The sequence below is a fragment of the Arvicola amphibius genome, chromosome X (genome assembly GCF_903992535.2).
Source record: "Arvicola amphibius chromosome X, mArvAmp1.2, whole genome shotgun sequence".
Lineage (NCBI taxonomy): Eukaryota > Metazoa > Chordata > Mammalia > Rodentia > Cricetidae > Arvicola > Arvicola amphibius.
Window position 1 is genome coordinate 136,342,065 of NC_052065.1, and position 17,607 is coordinate 136,359,671.

The 17,607-nt window shown below is 42.9% G+C and overlaps 1 protein-coding gene across 1 annotated transcript in view; it reads left to right on the forward strand.

Annotated features, from left to right (window-relative positions):
• The window catches only part of Tktl1 (transketolase like 1), a 45,148-nt gene extending 27,813 nt beyond the window's left edge, over positions 1-17,335 (forward strand). The window contains 9 exon segments of the mRNA XM_038315910.2: positions 177-274; positions 1,734-1,760; positions 1,762-1,911; positions 1,990-2,117; positions 3,115-3,153; positions 3,156-3,307; positions 3,945-4,109; positions 4,153-4,192; positions 17,088-17,335. Coding sequence (XP_038171838.2) covers positions 177-274; positions 1,734-1,760; positions 1,762-1,911; positions 1,990-2,117; positions 3,115-3,153; positions 3,156-3,307; positions 3,945-4,109; positions 4,153-4,192; positions 17,088-17,335 — 1,047 coding nt within the window.
• Positions 17,336-17,607: the final 272 nt, after the last annotated feature.

Here is a 17,607-nt window from a genome sequence, read left to right on the forward strand (position 1 = left end):
ACAGCCATCTTATTACATTGATCTGAGACTTTGTAGAAGTGGCAAAGAGGATTTCATGCAGTGGGGTGGAAGGGGTTGTTCCCGTGGGTCAGCAGGAGTAGCTTGCACTGAGTACTAGCCTGAAGCCCATGTTATGCAGCTGTTCCTATGTTCACTGGGTCTCTTTTCTCTTACAGGGACTACCATTTGTTAATGTGGCAACAGGATGGCATGGGCAAGGACTAGAGGCTGCCTGCGGGATGGCATATACTGGCAAGTACTTTGACCAAGCCAAGTAAGGCACTTACAAAAATCCATTTCACTATCCCCTTGCACTTTACCTCATTAGTTTGAGAAGAAGATGGTTTTGAAAGCTTTGGTTGCAAAGTTTTGAAGCAGTAAATAACCTCATTCGTGGAACTGTTCTGGCATCTTTGGTTGGGTCTAAGTGGTAACTAGAGTATTAGAATATGAATATTTTCTGAGACCGCTTCATGTTTTCTGACCTGCAGAGTTTCACTGTAGAATGAACAACATGTACTTTGCATTAGGAGCCACAAAATATTAGTAACACATGTCCTTTACTGGGGTGGTTCATGGTATCTTTCTTGGACCTGTGTTCATCATCTGCTGCTTGTGATGAGTAGTACTACAAGTGAAATGCCTGGTTTAGACCTGAGCAGCATGTTGTGATCCTGAATCTAGAGCTCCTCTGGTTCAGTTTCTCCATGGTGTGATGTTTATCTTTCATAGGATCTCAGGAGATAGCTACCTAGCTCCTTGGAGGCCTCATTTCAACTCAGAGGATCCCTTTGGAAGTTGTGTTTTTAGTTGTGTTTCCTCCACCCTTCCAGCAACTTTCTTGTTCCATTTCTCACAGTTTACTCACACATTTCTCACTGCTGTAAATTTTCACCCATGATTGCCTCTTAGTGACAACCTTGAGTTTAATAACTTTCCTTAAGGGTTAGGAAGATAAGTGGCTCAGCAAGTTAAGAGTACTGGCTGTTCCTCCAAAAGACCCAGATTGGATACCCAGCACCTACATAGCAGTTCACAACTGTCTATAACTCCAGTTCCAAGGGATCTGACATTTTCTTAGACATACACACAGGCAAAACACTCATAAACATAAAATAATAAAACATTTTTAAAACAACTTTTCTTAAACCCACAGTACTTCCAAGAGGTCTAGAGCGCATTTTATTGGTATAAATGGTTCATGTATCTGCTACAGAGGGGTGTGCTATTTATGGTGGAGCATAGCTTCCTAGGTAGGGTGTTTCTATTACTATGATGATTTGTAAAGAAATTTTAAGGTCAGAAATAAAAGGTGCCAATGAAACTTTCTGGGGGAGAAAGTGTATTACCTTGTTTACATGTTTCAGGGACTTACTTTCTCGTTCCCTCTTGTTTGATGACAAACCAGGAAAGGAAGCAGAAACAGCTAAAAATAGTCTTAGAGGTATACTGAGACTGTTGGTCAAAAGTAAAGTGTCTCATGAGGCTCAGACTTCATTTCCTCAGCTGCTAAACTTGGGAAAAATGATGAGGAAAATAATCTTAAGGACATTTTGGAGTCTGAAGCAGCTCCCAGAGTCAGTCACTCAGTCAGTCTGTCTGTCTGTCTGTCTCCCTCCCTTCCTCCCTCTCTCCTCTTTCTTCTTCTTTTTAGCTAATCTCCCTGAAATTGATTTGCTTGGGGCCCAAGTGACCCCCAGCAGGGTCCTAACTGTTTCTTGATTTGTTTCTAGCTACCAGGTGTTCTGTCTTCTTGGTGATGGGGAGTCTCTGGAAGGCATTGGCCTTTGAATCCTACTACACTATGGACGATGTCGTGGCAATCTTTGATGTGAACTGTATTGGACACAGTGGCTCCATGTCCATTGAACACTGCATTGCTGTCTACCAGAAGTGTTGTGAAGCCTTCGGGTAATTGTTCCTTTGTTGTTGTGCCTTCTTTCTGTCCCATCCTCCTTCCTCAATGTAATATAACCTCCTTGATGACATGTGGAATACTTATGTGGTGGATAGGCATAACGTTGAGACCCTATGCCATGTGTACTCACAGACAGCTCAAGTGAGAGGCAAGCCCACTGCTGTGGTTGTCAAGACCTTCAAGGCCAGAGGCATGCCAAGTAAGTGTTTTATTCCTGCAAGTATTCAAAACATTTGTCCATGGAGCAGAACAGATAGAAAGAGGCACTGACTAGGCAGATCTTGAAGCTTGGGAACTGGGGCTAGTGACAGACTGATTTTTTAAATAAAATCTTTTTCATTCTAATTAATTTACAAATAAAAACATCAGCTAGTTTAAAGAAGCCTCTTAAACACTTTCCTAGTCCAAAACTCTATATTTCTCACTGAATCTCTAGACGGTTAGTATGGCCATTCTCAAGTAGAGGAGCTTCACTAAGTGTTTTTCACTTTCATTATTACATTTTTATTCACCTAATCCATTGCGTAAAGTATTAAAACTGGGGGGAAATGGGGCATAATACAAGATATAACTCTTTGTACATTTCAAGATTGCCATCTGGAATTGTCTACCTCAAATTTAGTTTTTCAAGTTAAAGTAGTTGAATAAGATGTGATTCATCTTTTTAAAATTAATATAGACAATTTAGAATAACACTGATCTGTGGCTCCTCCCAAAAGATACAGCCTTATTCTGGTTCTAATTTGGTAAATGACAACTTTAATGAGCCCCTGCCAGAACCTGAATGTTTTCCTTACCTTTACTTACATTCCTCCTTACATACCCAGTTACTGAAGTGTAATCTTTCTATAGCACATCTGATCATTTACTCCCACGCCCCTTTCAAACTTTTCATGGTTTCCAATCTTGCTTTGGGTAAAAATTCATACACATAACGTCACTCTGCTTGGTCTGTATTTTCAGCCTTGTTCTTTTTCATAAACTCTCCATTCACCAACATATGCATCAGTGCCTCACTCAAAAGCCTCAGGACCTTTCTTAAGCTGCTCTTACTGCAGTTCCATCCCAGAACCCCTATGTCAGTCCTTATTTCAGTGATTCATATTCAGATATCTATTCTCTCAAAGTGACTTTCAGATAGATAATCTGAAAGACTCATTAAGCACCTAGAGTGAATATCCTTTGTTTTGTTATAGATATTGAGAATGCAGGAAGTTGGTATGGAAAGCCAGTGCCACAAATGCAATTATCAAATTAATTGAGAGTCAGACACAGATCAACAGGATTCTTGAACCACCACCCCCTATTGAGGACTCACCTCAAATCAACATCATGGATATAAATATAACCTCACCAATTTACATAGCTGATGACATGGTATGCAAAAATGTGGAAGATTAACTAAAGTCATGTACATCATCATGTGGGTTTTTTTTTTGCAATTTCTTGGGGCTGGAGAGATGGCTCAGAGGTTAAGAGCACTGGCTAGTCTTCCAGAGGCCTTGGGTTCAATTCCCAGCAACCACATGGTGGCTCACAACCATCTATAATAAGATCTGGTGTCCTCTTCTGGCCTGCAGGCATACATGCAGGCAGAATAGTGTATACATAATAAGTAACTTTAAAAAAAATTACTTCCTTAATACACGAGTCTTCATTTATTCTGATCTCTATGGATGAACTAGTTGGTAGACAATAATGAAATTTGATTGATGATTATAAGCTGTATATATAATTGTGCCTCCTTTATATTAACTCTGAAATGTCTTCTTTTTGGGGTGTGGGTTGGTTGGTTTGGGGAAAGGTTTTTTTTATTTGTTTTTTGAAATAGGGTCTCACTAGAGCCCAGGCTAGACTTGAATTCATTATCCTTCTTGAGTTCTGAAGTTACAGGTATGAACCACCATATGTGTGATTCTGAAGGATACTGTTGGTAAATCAGAAATTTATCAATTATAAACCTATAAAGTAGTAACATCTTTCTAAGTGTACCAAGAAACTCTGACCACTTGACTTTTTCTTCTAGAAAAAAAAAGCATGTGGTTTGGCTCTGGCTAAACTGGGCCACGAAAACGACAGAGTTATTATGCTGGATGGTGACACCAAGAACTCCAACCTTTCTGCCATGTTCAAGACAGAACACACAGAGAGATGCATCCAGTGTTATATTGCTAAACAAAACAAGATAAGTGTATAATGCATGTCTTTCCAGTCTTCTTGTTAACTGTTATTAGACTAAAGGTCTTCCACAGAAGCATTCCAGAGAAACAAGAGGTAAGTAGTCACCTAAAGTCAGAGACAGGGTGTAAACTAGCCAATACCCTCTGGGCATCCTGACCATACAGATTGAAGGCAACAGGCTGAGAGCTCTAGGTCTAAAATGTTCTGAGCTCCCTAGTAGCCCTTTCTGTTCCATCTAGACTATAACTAGGCAACTTTACAGCCACCCATGGAAAACAGATTGAGAAACTACCAGATCTCTGTGAGTTTGAGATGAGTCTGGTCTACAAAGTGAATTCCTTGCCAACCAGAACTGCATAATGAAACTCTGTCTCAAACAATTTCTTTTAATTAAAAAATACCAATAGTGGGCTGGAGAGATGGCTCATTGCCTGCTCTTCCAAAGGTCCTGAGTTCAATTCCCAGCAACCACATGGTGGCTCACAACCATCTGTGATGGGGTCTGGTGCCCTCTTCTGGCCTGCAGACATACACACAGAAAGAATATTCTGGCCTGCAGACATACACACAGAAAGAATATTGTATACATAATAAATAAATAAATATTTTTAAAAATACCAATAGTTAAAAATTATCAAAGAATTAAAAAAGAATACTAATAGTTAAAGCTAGTACCCAGGGTAAATCTGAGCCCAGAGTGATAATATGCAGAGAGTGCCTGTACCATTCTCAAGAGAAAGGAGCTGATGAGGGGAAACCCTAAGATATTCCCACATAGAGGATGACAGCTCTCTCCTGTCTTTACATTGCAGAGGCTAAAAACAACCTTGAAGAGCACATTTCTGGACTAGCAGAGTTCATGTGAATGTATTTTGAAACAAGTAGTCTGATCTAAAAAAAAATTAAATTGCCAGCATTTAAAATCAGATTTTTATGTAGAAACCAAATTCCTACATTCTCTTGAAAAGCAGAAATAACTACCAATTGGTTGGCATTCCCTTATAAGGCCCACTGGGAGTCAAGCATCATCCCTGTTTAGATGAGCATTCCCAGCCAGCTCTCCAGGGATACTGTTCTCTGCTGGCCCCATTGTTCTTTTATAGAACTTCTCTAACCCACTAGTGCTGGAATTTAAGCATACCTGTTAAGTAATAGGCCATCACAATGTTCATTCTTGGGTTTTTCATTTTGTTTTTATTGTGGTATTATGGATTAAATACAAGGCCTTGCACAGTGCTCTACCACTAAGCTACATCCACAGCTGCTCTTTTCATTTATAGAATAAGTGTAAACCTTATTTTTTTCTTATTTTTTTTAAATTGACCTTCCTATCAAAAAAACTTGCTGGTATGACTGCTTCATTGATTACTTCAGCCAACAGTCATATATTTTGGATGTCACTTTGGTAGGCTTCCAACTAGAAACTTATTGTGTAACTGAAAATGAACATAAACTTTTGATCTTCATGTTTCTGCTTCCAAGCCACAGTACCTGACTCAACATGATTATTTCAAATCTCCCAGTCTCCCAGAGCCTGTGTCTGGTCTAAAGCCCAAAGAGGAAGAATGAGCACAGAGCTTTGAGAACTCACCCTTCATGCCCATCAACAAGAGGTTTGCACTTTGTAGCCACCTTCATGAGGCAGCAGTACTGGTCCTATTACAACATCACAGAAATCTGAAGCATGATGGGTGGTCCTTGTGGCAAAGAGAGGTAATTTGTTCTGAATTTAGTGAGAGGTTGACTATGATGCCACTCAAGGCCAAGAGACCACTTGGAAAAAAATTAACTTTAGGGTTCTTCTTGGGAATGGAGGTCTAGATGAAGTAGACTAAGGAGAAAGTAGAAAATGAGAAAGTGGAGATAATGACTAAATGACTTAATGACTTTTTTTGACAAGTTTCTATGAAGTAAAACCAATTAAGAGTAGATTCTGAAAGGAAGGGTAAGGTGAAATGGGAAAACAGAGATGGACAGTATTGACACAAAATAACAGATTATTTAAGAGAAAGTGAAAAACTGATTGAAAGGAGCATCATAGTATTGGAGATACCATCTATTAAGAAAAAGGTTGTCATTCTCCCCGGATACTGCCTCTCTCTCCCTGTCCCTTCCCAGCTTGCACCCAGAATCCTCCACCCCTCCCCCTGCCTCATCCTCCCGTCTTTGGGGCCACAAAATCCCACAGCTCAGCCTGTTTGGGCTCTGGGGACCTGGAATTGAGTGCACCCAGGCCTGTGGGAGGTCCCCTCCTTCATTTGACTGCCCGGAGCAAGGTAGGCCTTTGTCTGAGAGCTGCTTGGCCTGCAAGGGGACCTGACAGTCTGCAGGAGGATCCATCATTCTTTGGGGTGAGTGAGGAGTGAGTGCCCGAACCGCGGCAGCTGCCCGAAGAGGGACCACCGACTCTCCACAACTCCCCCTGCCACCAGCACACTTCCTGCTCTTCCTGCAGGGGTTATTCTCCCCGGATACCGCCTCTCTCTCCCTGTCCCTTCCCAGCTTGCACCCAGAATCCTCCCCCCCTCCCCCTGCCTCATCCTCCCGTCTTTGGGGCCACAAAATCCCACAGCTCAGCCTGTTTGGGCTCTGGGGACCTGGAATTGAGTGCACCCAGGCCGGTGGGAGGTCCCCTCCTTCATTTGACTGCCCGGAGCAAGGTAGGCCTTTGTCTGAGAGCTGCTTGGCCTGCAAGGGGACCTGACAGTCTGCAGGAGGATCCATCATTCTTTGGGGTGAGTGAGGAGTGAGTGCCCGAACCGCGGCAGCTGCCCGAAGAGGGACCACCGACTCTCCACAACTCCCCCTGCCACCAGCACACTTCCTGCTCTTCCTGCAGGGGTTATTCTCCCCGGATACCGCCTCTCTCTCCCTGTCCCTTCCCAGCTTGCACCCAGAATCTTCCCCCCCTCCCCCTGCCTCATCCTCCCGTCTTTGGGGCCACAAAATCCCACAGCTCAGCCTGTTTGGGCTCTGGGGACCTGGAATTGAGTGCACCCAGGCCAGTGGGAGGTCCCCTCCTTCATTTGACTGCCCGGGGCAAGGTAGGCCTTTGTCTGAGAGCTGCTTGGCCTGCAAGGGGACCTGACAGTCTGCCAGAGGATCCATCATTCTTTGGGGTGTCCTGCTCCAGTTCTAAGGCCATCCACCCAAAGGGGTCAGACTCTGGACTCCAGGCACGTCTGAGGATTCCTGTGGAGGGGTGCGGGCTCCTTCAGATTGTGCTGCCAGGTTCGCTGTGTGGTATTCCATCCCGCCCTGCCCCCACCTTGGCCCTTTTGTCTGGGCTGCAACCCTGGGCTGCCTGGAATCCCTGATCCTGTGCCCTGACACTCCATCTGAACTGGTGAGTGAATGTGGACCCTGGGGCAACCTGCCCTGGAAGAGAGCACAGACCCCCTACCCCCACTTCCCTCTGCAGGCTCGTGTCGGTTTCTCCCTTCCCTGTGTGTCTCCCAAGCTTTCCCTAGTGTTCTCAGGTGTCCTGCTCCTGTTCTAAGGCCATCCACCCAGAGGAGTCGGACCCTGGCCTCCAGGCAGGTCTGAGGATTCCTGCAAGGGAGTGTGGGCTTCTTCAGATTGTGACGCAAAGAATAGGTCCTCCTCTGGCACTGGGGAGATCCAACCAGTTTCAGTCACAGCAATTATTGGTCTAGGACACCAACACCTCCGGGCTCCTTTTGAAGGAAGAGATGGGCAGGTGCCAATGCAGGAGCTCCTCCAACAACATGAAAGGCAACATGACATCACCACAATCCAGACATCCCGAAACAACAAGAATTGAACACCCTACCCCAGAAGATATAGAAGAAACCGACATTAAACAGTACTTTATGAAAATAATAGAGGACCTTAAACAGGAGGTAAAAAACTGCCATAAAGAAATGGAGATGACAAACAAAAAGGTAGACGAAATAAATAAATCTCTCAAAGATACCCAAGAAAAACAAGAAAAACAAGAAAAAGCAATCAAACAGGTAAGGGAAACAGTACAAGACCTGATAAATGAAATGGAGGTATTGAAGAAAACACAATCTGAGGGACGACTGGAAATGGAAACTCTGAGTAAACGAACAGAAACTTCAGAGACAAGTATTTCCAACCGAATACAAGAGATGGAAGAAAGAATCTCGGACTCTGAAGATACTATAGAGGAAATAAACTCACAGATTAAAGAACTAAACAAATCTAACAAATTCCTAACACAAAACATTCAGGAAATCTGGGACACCATGAAAAGACCAAACCTAAGAATAATTGGGGTAGAAGGAGGAGAAGAATTACAACTCAAAGGCCCAGAAAACATATTCAACAAAATTATAGAAGAAAACTTCCCCAACCTAAAGAAGGATGTTCCTATGAAGGTACAAGAAGCCTACAGAACACCAAATAGACTGGATCAAAAGAAAGCATCCCCACGCCATATAATAATCAAAACACAAAACATACAGAATAAAGAACAGATATTAAGAGCTGCAAAGGAAAAAGGTCAAATAACATATAAAGGGAAACCTATCAGAATTACACCTGATTTCTCAATGGAAACCATGAAAGCCAGAAGAGCTTGGATAGATGTGCTACAGACACTTAGGGAACATGGATGCAAGCCTAGACTATTATACCCAGCAAAGCTTGCATTCACCATTGATGGAGAAAACAAGATATTCCAGGACAAAAACAGATTTAAACAATACGCAGCCACAAATCCAGCCTTGCAGAAAGTAATAGAAGGAAAATCACAAACCAAGGAGTCCAACAACGCCGACAATAACTCAGGCATCTAGCGACCCTTCACCAGCACAACTAGAAGAAGGGAAACACACAAACTCTACTACTAAAAATGACTGAAGTTAACAACCACTGGTCATTAATATCACTTAATATCTATGGACTCAATTCACCTATAAAAAGGCACAGGCTAAGAGACTGGATACGAAAACAGAATCCAACATTTTGCTGTTTACAAGAAACACACCTCAACCACAAAGACAGACACCTACTCAGAGTAAAGGGTTGGGAAAAGGTTTATCAAGCAAATGGCCCTAAGAAACAAGCGGGTGTGGCCATACTAATTTCTAACAAAGTTGACTTCAAACTAAAATCAATCAGAAGAGATGGAAAGGGACACTTTATACTCATAACAGGAAAAATCCATCAGAATGAAGTCTCAATCCTGAATATCTATGCCCCTAATATAAAAGCTCCCACTTATGTAAAAGAAACACTTCTAGAACTCAAGGCAGCCATCAAACCACACACACTAATAGTTGGAGACTTCAACACTCCTCTCTCACCAATGGACAGGTCAATCAGACAGAAACCTAACAGAGAATTGAAAGACTTAATGGAGGTAATGAACCAAATGGACTTAACAGACATCTATAGAACATTCCACCCAAACAGGAAAGAATATACCTTCTTCTCTGCGGCTCATGGAACCTTTTCGAAAATTGACCATATACTTGGTAACAAAGCAAACTTCCACAGTTACAAAAAAATATTAGTAACCACCTGTGTCTTATCGGATCACCATGGATTAAAATTAGAATTCAACAACAATGCTACCCCCAGAAAGCCCACAAACTCATGGAAACTGAACAGTCAACTACTGATCCACACCTGGGTCAAGGAAGAAATAAAGAAAGAAATTAAAGTCTTTCTTGAATTTAATGAAAACAAAGATACAACATACTCAAACCTATGGGACACAATGAAAGCAGTGCTAAGAGGAAAGTTCATAGCACTAGGTGCCCACTTAAAGAAAACGGAGAAAGCACTCATTGGTGACTTAACAGCACACCTGAAAACTCTGGAAAAAAAAGAAGCAGACTCACCTAGGAGAAGTAGAAGACTGGAAATAATCAAATTGAGGGCAGAAATCAACAAAATAGAAACACAGAAAACAATCCAAAGAATCAATGAAACAAGAAGCTGGTTCTTGGAGAAAATCAACAAGATTGACAAACCCTTAGCCAAACTAATCAAACGGCAGAGGGAGAACACACAAATTAACAAGATCAGAAATGAAAAGGGGGACATAACCACAGACACAGAGGAAATTCAGAAAATCATTAGATCTTACTACAAAAGCCTGTATGCCACAAAATTGGAAAATGTAAAAGAAATGGACAGTTTTTTAGATAAATACCATATACCAAAGTTAAACCAGGACCAGGTAAATGCTCTAAATCGTCCTGTTAGTCGCGAAGAATTAGAAACTGTTATCAGAAACCTCCCTACCAAAAAGAGCCCAGGACCAGATGGTTTCAATGCGGAATTCTACCAGAACTTCCAAGAAGACCTAATACCTATACTCCTTAAGGTATTTCATAATATAGAAACACAAGAGTCACTGCCAAATTCCTTCTATGAAGCTACAGTTACCCTGATACCTAAACCACACAAAGACTCAACCAAGAAAGAGAATTACAGGCCAATCTCACTCATGAACATTGACGCAAAAATCCTCAATAAAATACTTGCAAACCGAATCCAAGAACACATTAGAAAAATTATCCATTACGATCAAGTAGGCTTCATCCCAGAGATGCAGGGCTGGTTCAACATACGAAAATCTATTAATGTAATCCATCATATAAACAAACTGAAGGAAAAAAACCATATGGTCATCTCATTAGATGCTGAAAAAGCATTTGACAAAATTCAGCACCCTTTTATGATAAAGGTCTTGGAGAGATTAGGGATACAAGGGTCATTCCTAAATATAATAAAAGCTATTTACAGCAAGCCGACAGCTAACATCAAATTAAACGGAGAGAAACTCAAGGCTATCCCACTAAATTCAGGAACACGACAAGGCTGTCCACTCTCTCCTTATCTCTTCAATATAGTGCTTGAAGTTCTAGCAATAGCAATAAGACAACATAAGGGAATCAAGGGGATTCAATTTGGAAAGGAAGAAGTTAAACTTTCATTATTTGCAGATGATATGATAGTATACATAAGCGACCCCAAAAACTCCACCAAAGAACTCCTACAGCTGATAAACTCCTTCAGTAACGTGGCAGGATACAAGATCAACTCCAAAAAATCAGTCGCCCTCCTATACACAAAGGATAAGGAAGCAGAGAGGGAAATCAGAGAAGTATCACCTTTTACAATAGCCACAAATAGCATAAGATATCTGGGAGTATCTCTAACCAAGGAAGTGAAGGATTTATTTGACAAGAACTTTAAGTCTTTGAAGAAAGAAATTGAAGAGGATACCAGAAAATGGAAGGATCTCCCCTGCTCGTGGATTGGGAGGATCAACATAGTAAAAATGGCAATTCTACCAAAAGCAATCTATAGATTCAATGCAATCCCTATCAAGGTCCCATTAAAATTCTTCACAGAGATTGAGAGGACAATAATCAACTTTATATGGAAAAACAAGAAACCCAGGATAGCCAAAAAAATCTTATACAATAAAGGTACTTCTGGAGGCATTACCATCCCTGACTTCAAACTCTATTACAAAGCTACAGTATTGAAAACGGCTTGGTATTGGCATAAAAACAGAGAAGTTGACCAATGGAATCGTATAGAAGACCCGGATCTTAAACCACAAACCTATGAACACCTGATTTTTGATAAAGGAGCCAAAAGTACACAATGGAAGAAAGAGGGCATCTTCAACAAATGGTGCTGGCATAACTGGATGTCAACCTGTAGAAGAATGAAAGTAGATCCATATCTATCACCATGCACAAAACTCAAGTCCAAATGGATTAAAGACCTCAATATTAATTTGAACACATTGAGCTTGATAGAGGAGAAAGTGGGAAGTACTCTACAACAAATGGGCACAGGGAACCGTTTCCTATGCATAACCCCAGCTGCACAGACTTTAAGGGCAACATTGAATAAATGGGACCTCCTGAAGTTGAGCAGCTTCTGTAAAGCAAAGGACATTGTCACTAAGACACAAAGGCAGCCTACTGACTGGGAAAAGATCTTCACCAACCCTGCAACTGACAAAGGTCTGATCTCTAAAATATATAAGGAACTCAAGAGACTAGACGGTAAAATGCCAATTAACCCAATTAAAAAATGGGGCTCTGAACTGAACAGAGAATTCTCAACAGAAGAAGTTCGAATGGCCAAAAGACACTTAAGGTCATGCTCAACCTCCCTAGCTATCAGGGAAATGCAAATCAAAACAACTTTGAGATATCATCTTACACCTGTCAGATTGGCTAAAATCCAAAACACCAATAATAACCTTTGCTGGAGAGGTTGTGGGGTAAGGGGCACACTCATCTATTGCTGGTGGGAATGCACACTTGTGCAACCACTTTGGAAAGCAGTGTGGCGGTTTCTCAGGAAATTCGGGATCAACCTACCCCAGGACCCAGCAATTCCACTATTGGGAATCTACCCAAGAGATGCCCAATCATACTACAAAAGCATTTGTTCATCTATGTTCATAGCAGCATTATTTGTAATAGCCAGATCCTGGAGACAGCCTAGATGCCCTTCAGTGGAAGAATGGATGAAGAAACTGTGGAATATATACATGCTAGAATACTACTCAGCGGTAAAAAAACAATGACATCTTGAATTTTGCAGGCAAATGGATGGAAATAGAAAACACTATTCTGAGTGAGGTAACCCAGACCCATAAAGTTGAACATGGGATGTACTCACTCATATTCGGTTTCTAGCCATAATTAAAGGACATTGAGCCTATAAGTTTGGGATCCTTGAGAAGATAATAAGAAGGTGAACTCCCAAAAAAGATATAGTAATCCTCCTGGATATTGGAAGTAGACACGATCGCCAGGCAAAATTGGGAACTTGAGGGTTGGGCAAGACTGGGCCAAGGGAAGATGGGGAGAGAAAGGTGTGAAGGGGAGAGCGGGGGGGAGCTCGGAGGAATGGGGTGCTTGGGATATAGGAAGGGTGGATATGAGAGCAGGGAAGCATATATCTTAATTTAAGGAGCTACCTGAGGGTTGTCAAGAGACTTGACCCTAGAGGGGTTCCCAGGTTTCCAGGGAGATGCCCCCAGTTAGTTCCTTGGGCAGCTGAGGAGAGGGAGCCTGAAAAGGCCAGTTCCTATAGCCATACTGATGAATTTCTTGCATATCACCATAGAACCTCCACCTGACGATAGATGAAGAAAATGACAGAGCCCCACATTGGAGCACCGGACTGAGCTCCCAAGGTCCTGATGAGGAGAAGGAGAGAGAACATAAGAAAGAAAGTCAGGACCGTGAGGGAACCTCCAGCTGGCGACAGATGGGGAAGGTGACTGAGCCCCACATTGGAGCACTGGACTGAGCTCCCAAGGTCCCGATGAGGAGCAGAAGGAGCGAGAACATGAGGGAGAAAGTCAGGAACGAGAGGGGTGCGTTCACTCATGGAGACGGTTGGACAGAACTAATGGGAGATCACCAACTCCAGTTGGAATGGGACTGATGGATCATGCGACCAAACCCGTCTCTCTGAGTGTGGCCAACAGCGGGGGCTGACTGAGAAGCAAAGGACAATGGCTCTGGGCTCTGATTGTTCTTCATGGACGGGCTCTGTGAGAGCCTTCTCAGCTTGGTCGATCACCTTCCTGGACCTGGGGGGAGTTGGGAGGACCTTGGTCTTAGCATAGAGTGGGGAACCCTGATGGCTCCTTGGCCTTGAGAGGGAGGGAGGGGAGGTATGGGTGGAGGGGAGGGGAGGGAAGGGGGAGAAGGAGGGGAGGGAAGGGGGAGGAGGAGGGGAGGGAGGGGGGAGGAGGAGGGAAGGAGATGGAAATTTTTAAATATAAAAAAAATAAACCATGAGAAAAAAAAAAGAAAAAAAAAAGAAAAAGGTTGTCACACAAACACATCTCTGTTAAACCACAACACTTCCTTTCTTATTCATCCCCAAGATCTCATGTTAAAAACATAAATAACTGATCGCTAAGGGGCATGGATATGGGAGCAGGAAAGTATATATTTTAATTAAGGGAGCCATTTGAGGGTTGGCAAGAGACTTGACTCTAGAGGGGTTCCCAGGTGTCCAGGGAGATGCCCCCAGCGAGTTCCTTGGGCAGCTGAGGAGAGAGAGCCTGAAAAGGCCAGATCCTATAGCCACACTGATGAATATCTTGCTTATCACCATAGAAACTTCATCTGGCGTTGGATGGAAATAGAGACAGAGACCTACATTGGAGCACCGGACTGAGCTCCCAAGGTCCTGATGAGGAGCAAAAGGAGGGAGAACATGAGCAAAGAAGTCAGGACTGCGAGGGGTGCTCCCACCCACCGAGATGGTGGGGCTGGTCTAATCGGAGCTCACCAAGGCCAGCTGGACTGAGAATGAAAAAGCACGGAATAAAACCGGACTCCCTGAATAAGGCAGACAATGAGGACTGCTGAGAAGCCAAGGACAATGGCACTGGATTTGGATCCTACTACACATCTGGTTTGCGGGGGACTAGCCTGTTTGGATGCTCACCTTCCTAGACCTGGACGGATGGGGGAGAAACTTGGACTTCCCACAGAGCAGGGAACCCTTACTGCTCTTCGGACAGTAGAGGGAGAGGGAGTGGAGGGGGGAGGGGGAGGTAAATGGGAGGCGGGAAGGAGGTGGAAATTTTTAATAAACTAAAAAAATAAATACATAAATAACTTTAAAAGTTACACAGATTTTAAAGATTTAAGCACATTAAAATTTCAGTTCCTTTAAAATATCCAATCTCTTTTAAAATTCAAAGCCTTTCAACTGTGGGCTCCAGTAAAAAATTCTTACTTCAAGAGGAAAAAATCAGGGCACAGTTATTTACAATCAAATCAATGAAAAATCAAATTCCAACCATCCAAGGTCTGGGATCCATTCATAATCTTCTGTGCTCCTCCAAACAACTTGGGTCACTTTTCCACCTCTGCTCTCTGTAGCACACAGCTTGTCTTCTAGGTTCTGGCAGGCTCCACTCCGCTGTTCCCACTGTTCTTAGTGGTCATCACCCATTGTACTGGCATCTCTAAAATGCTGGGTCTTTTGCTGCACTGGACTACACTTACACCAGTAGCCTCTCATAGGCTCTCTTCATGGTGCTAAGCCTAATGTTTTTGCATGACCCCTTCAGTCCTGGGCCTTCAACTACCACTGAGGCTGCACCTTCACCAATGGCCTCTCCTGGCCTCTCAGCGCCAAGCCCCAGCTGTTCTCCATGACCTACCCATTCCTACTTTCAAAACCAGTACCACCTGGGTAACTTACCCATTACCAAGTCTGACTTCCAGCACAAGATACAACCTTGACCACAGCTGGAACACAGCATCTCTGTGCTCTCTGAAAACACTTCCCAAAAGACTTCACCTCAGTAATGCTGGTCTCTTCTTAATCAATGCTAATTTCTTAGTACCAGCTAACAAGCATAGATTGTTCCAGTAATGTAAAGATTTCACATCAGTAGTTCTGGTACCTTGTTAATCACAGCTGATTATTCAGCCCCAGCTAGCCAGAACCTCAGAATTTTAAATCAAAATAGCAAACAGCCCTGATAGTCTTTAATTTTCCTCTGAAATTTCACAAGCCAGGCCTCTATCTTGTGCACTGCTCTCAACATCCTTATCTTCCAGATTCCCACAGAACATCTCACTGAGCTCTCAACACTCAATGGCTCTTCTAGTCCAAAGTTCCAAAGTCCTTCCACAGTCCTCCCAAAATCATGATCAGGTGTGTCACAGTAAAATCCCACTATGCTGGTACCAGTTTGTCTTAGTTAGGGTTTCTGTTCCTGTGACAAAAACACCATGACTAAAAATCAGGTTGGGGAGGAAAAGGTTTATTCAGCTTACACTTCCACATTGCTGCTCATCACCAAAGGAAGTCAGGACATGAATTTAAACAGGGCAGGATCCTGAAGACAGGAGCTGGTTGATATAGAGGCCATGGAGGGGTGCTGCTTACTGACTTGCTCCCCATGGCTTGCTCAGCCTGCTTTCTTATGGAACCCAGAACTAGCAGCCCAGAGAATAGCAGCACCCACAATGGGCTGTGCTCTCCCCCATTGGTCACTAATTGAGAAAATGCCTTACAGCTGGATCTTATGGAAGCAATTCCTCAACTGGGGTGCCTTTCTGTCTGATGACTCTAATTTGTGTCAAGTTGATATACAAAACCAGCCAATACATAGGGATACATAGACCTGTCTAAAAAAACAACTGGATCCTTTCAAACAAAAGAGCAAATGGCAAAATGTAAGAGTATTTCAGGGAGCTAAGGCTTGGGCTATATTTGGGTCTAGAAAATAGGTGGAGACAACATTCTGTTTTTATGACACAAGGCCCTAAGACCACATCTCATTGGGTATTTCTCTGGAAGGGCTCCCAGATCCAGTGTGCTAATGTGGAAACCTCTGGTAGAGATGGGAGAAATACCTATCCCCATGAAGGTCATAAAGAACACTTCCCACAAAGTCCATGTCTGTCCAAGGGTACACATAGACTGGACACCCTATGATTCTGTTGAGAGCTGGTCGTGTTGGCATCTTCTGCCAGACATTTATACCCAAATCCACCTGACTCCTGGCAGAAAAGTGGGCATATGTCATAGTCTTCATTGTTTGTACACACATTCTAGGCACAAGGGCTACCCCATGAAGAGAGAGAGAGAGGTAATAGCAGTAAAGGATACTTGTACCAGCCAAGAGCCACCCTATCAAGCTAGCAAGCCTGTTACTTCTCTTCAACATGGTTCATTGTGTTTAGTGCTTTTCAGATCACTGGAAGCTTTAAGAGTCTTAATTTCCGCACACAGACCCCAAATTACTGGAGACCAGGTCAAAATTATCCCCTTGCTGTGTGTTGGGGGGGATGATTAGGAGATGTGAAATTAGGAGTGAAAACTCTTTAAGCCAGTTGGAGCATGATGAGTTGGCTGAATCAATGACTAGTGAAAGTACTTTGCCCCAAAACCAGCAGATTTAAAAGTATATCACAGGACTTTTAAGGCTTACTAGCCATTTGCAGAAAAGATGCTAATATTCCTTTTTTCCCAGGTGGCATTTGCAGTGGTCTCCATGAGCCTAACATCATAGATCATCAGCTGGCAGTGATGGGAGTGCCTCGAACTGGGAGATCCAGTGAAGCACTAGAATTTTCTGGAATCAATGCCAGACACATCAACGTGGCTGTAAAATGTATCTTAATGAACCAAATTAGCTGTTGGTTTTTGTCTGAGAAGAATAGCCTCTTTTCTGTGTATTTATGCTCATACCAAAACCATCACTTAGAAATGATTCAGTAGGGAGGTGGTGGCGCACACCTTTAATCCCAGCGCTCAGGAAGTAGAGGCAGGTGGATCTCTGTGAGTTCGAGGCCAGCCTGGTCTACAAGAGCTAGTTCCAGGACAGGCTCCAAAGCCACAGAGAAACCCTGTTGTAGTAGGAGTGGCCTTATTACAACATCCTGTCTCTAAAAAACCAAAAAAAAAAATCACTTAGATAAAAATGATTCTGCTTTACTCTCCTTAAAGGAAAAAACAGCTAACATCTTTATTACTCATTCGGAAATTCTAAT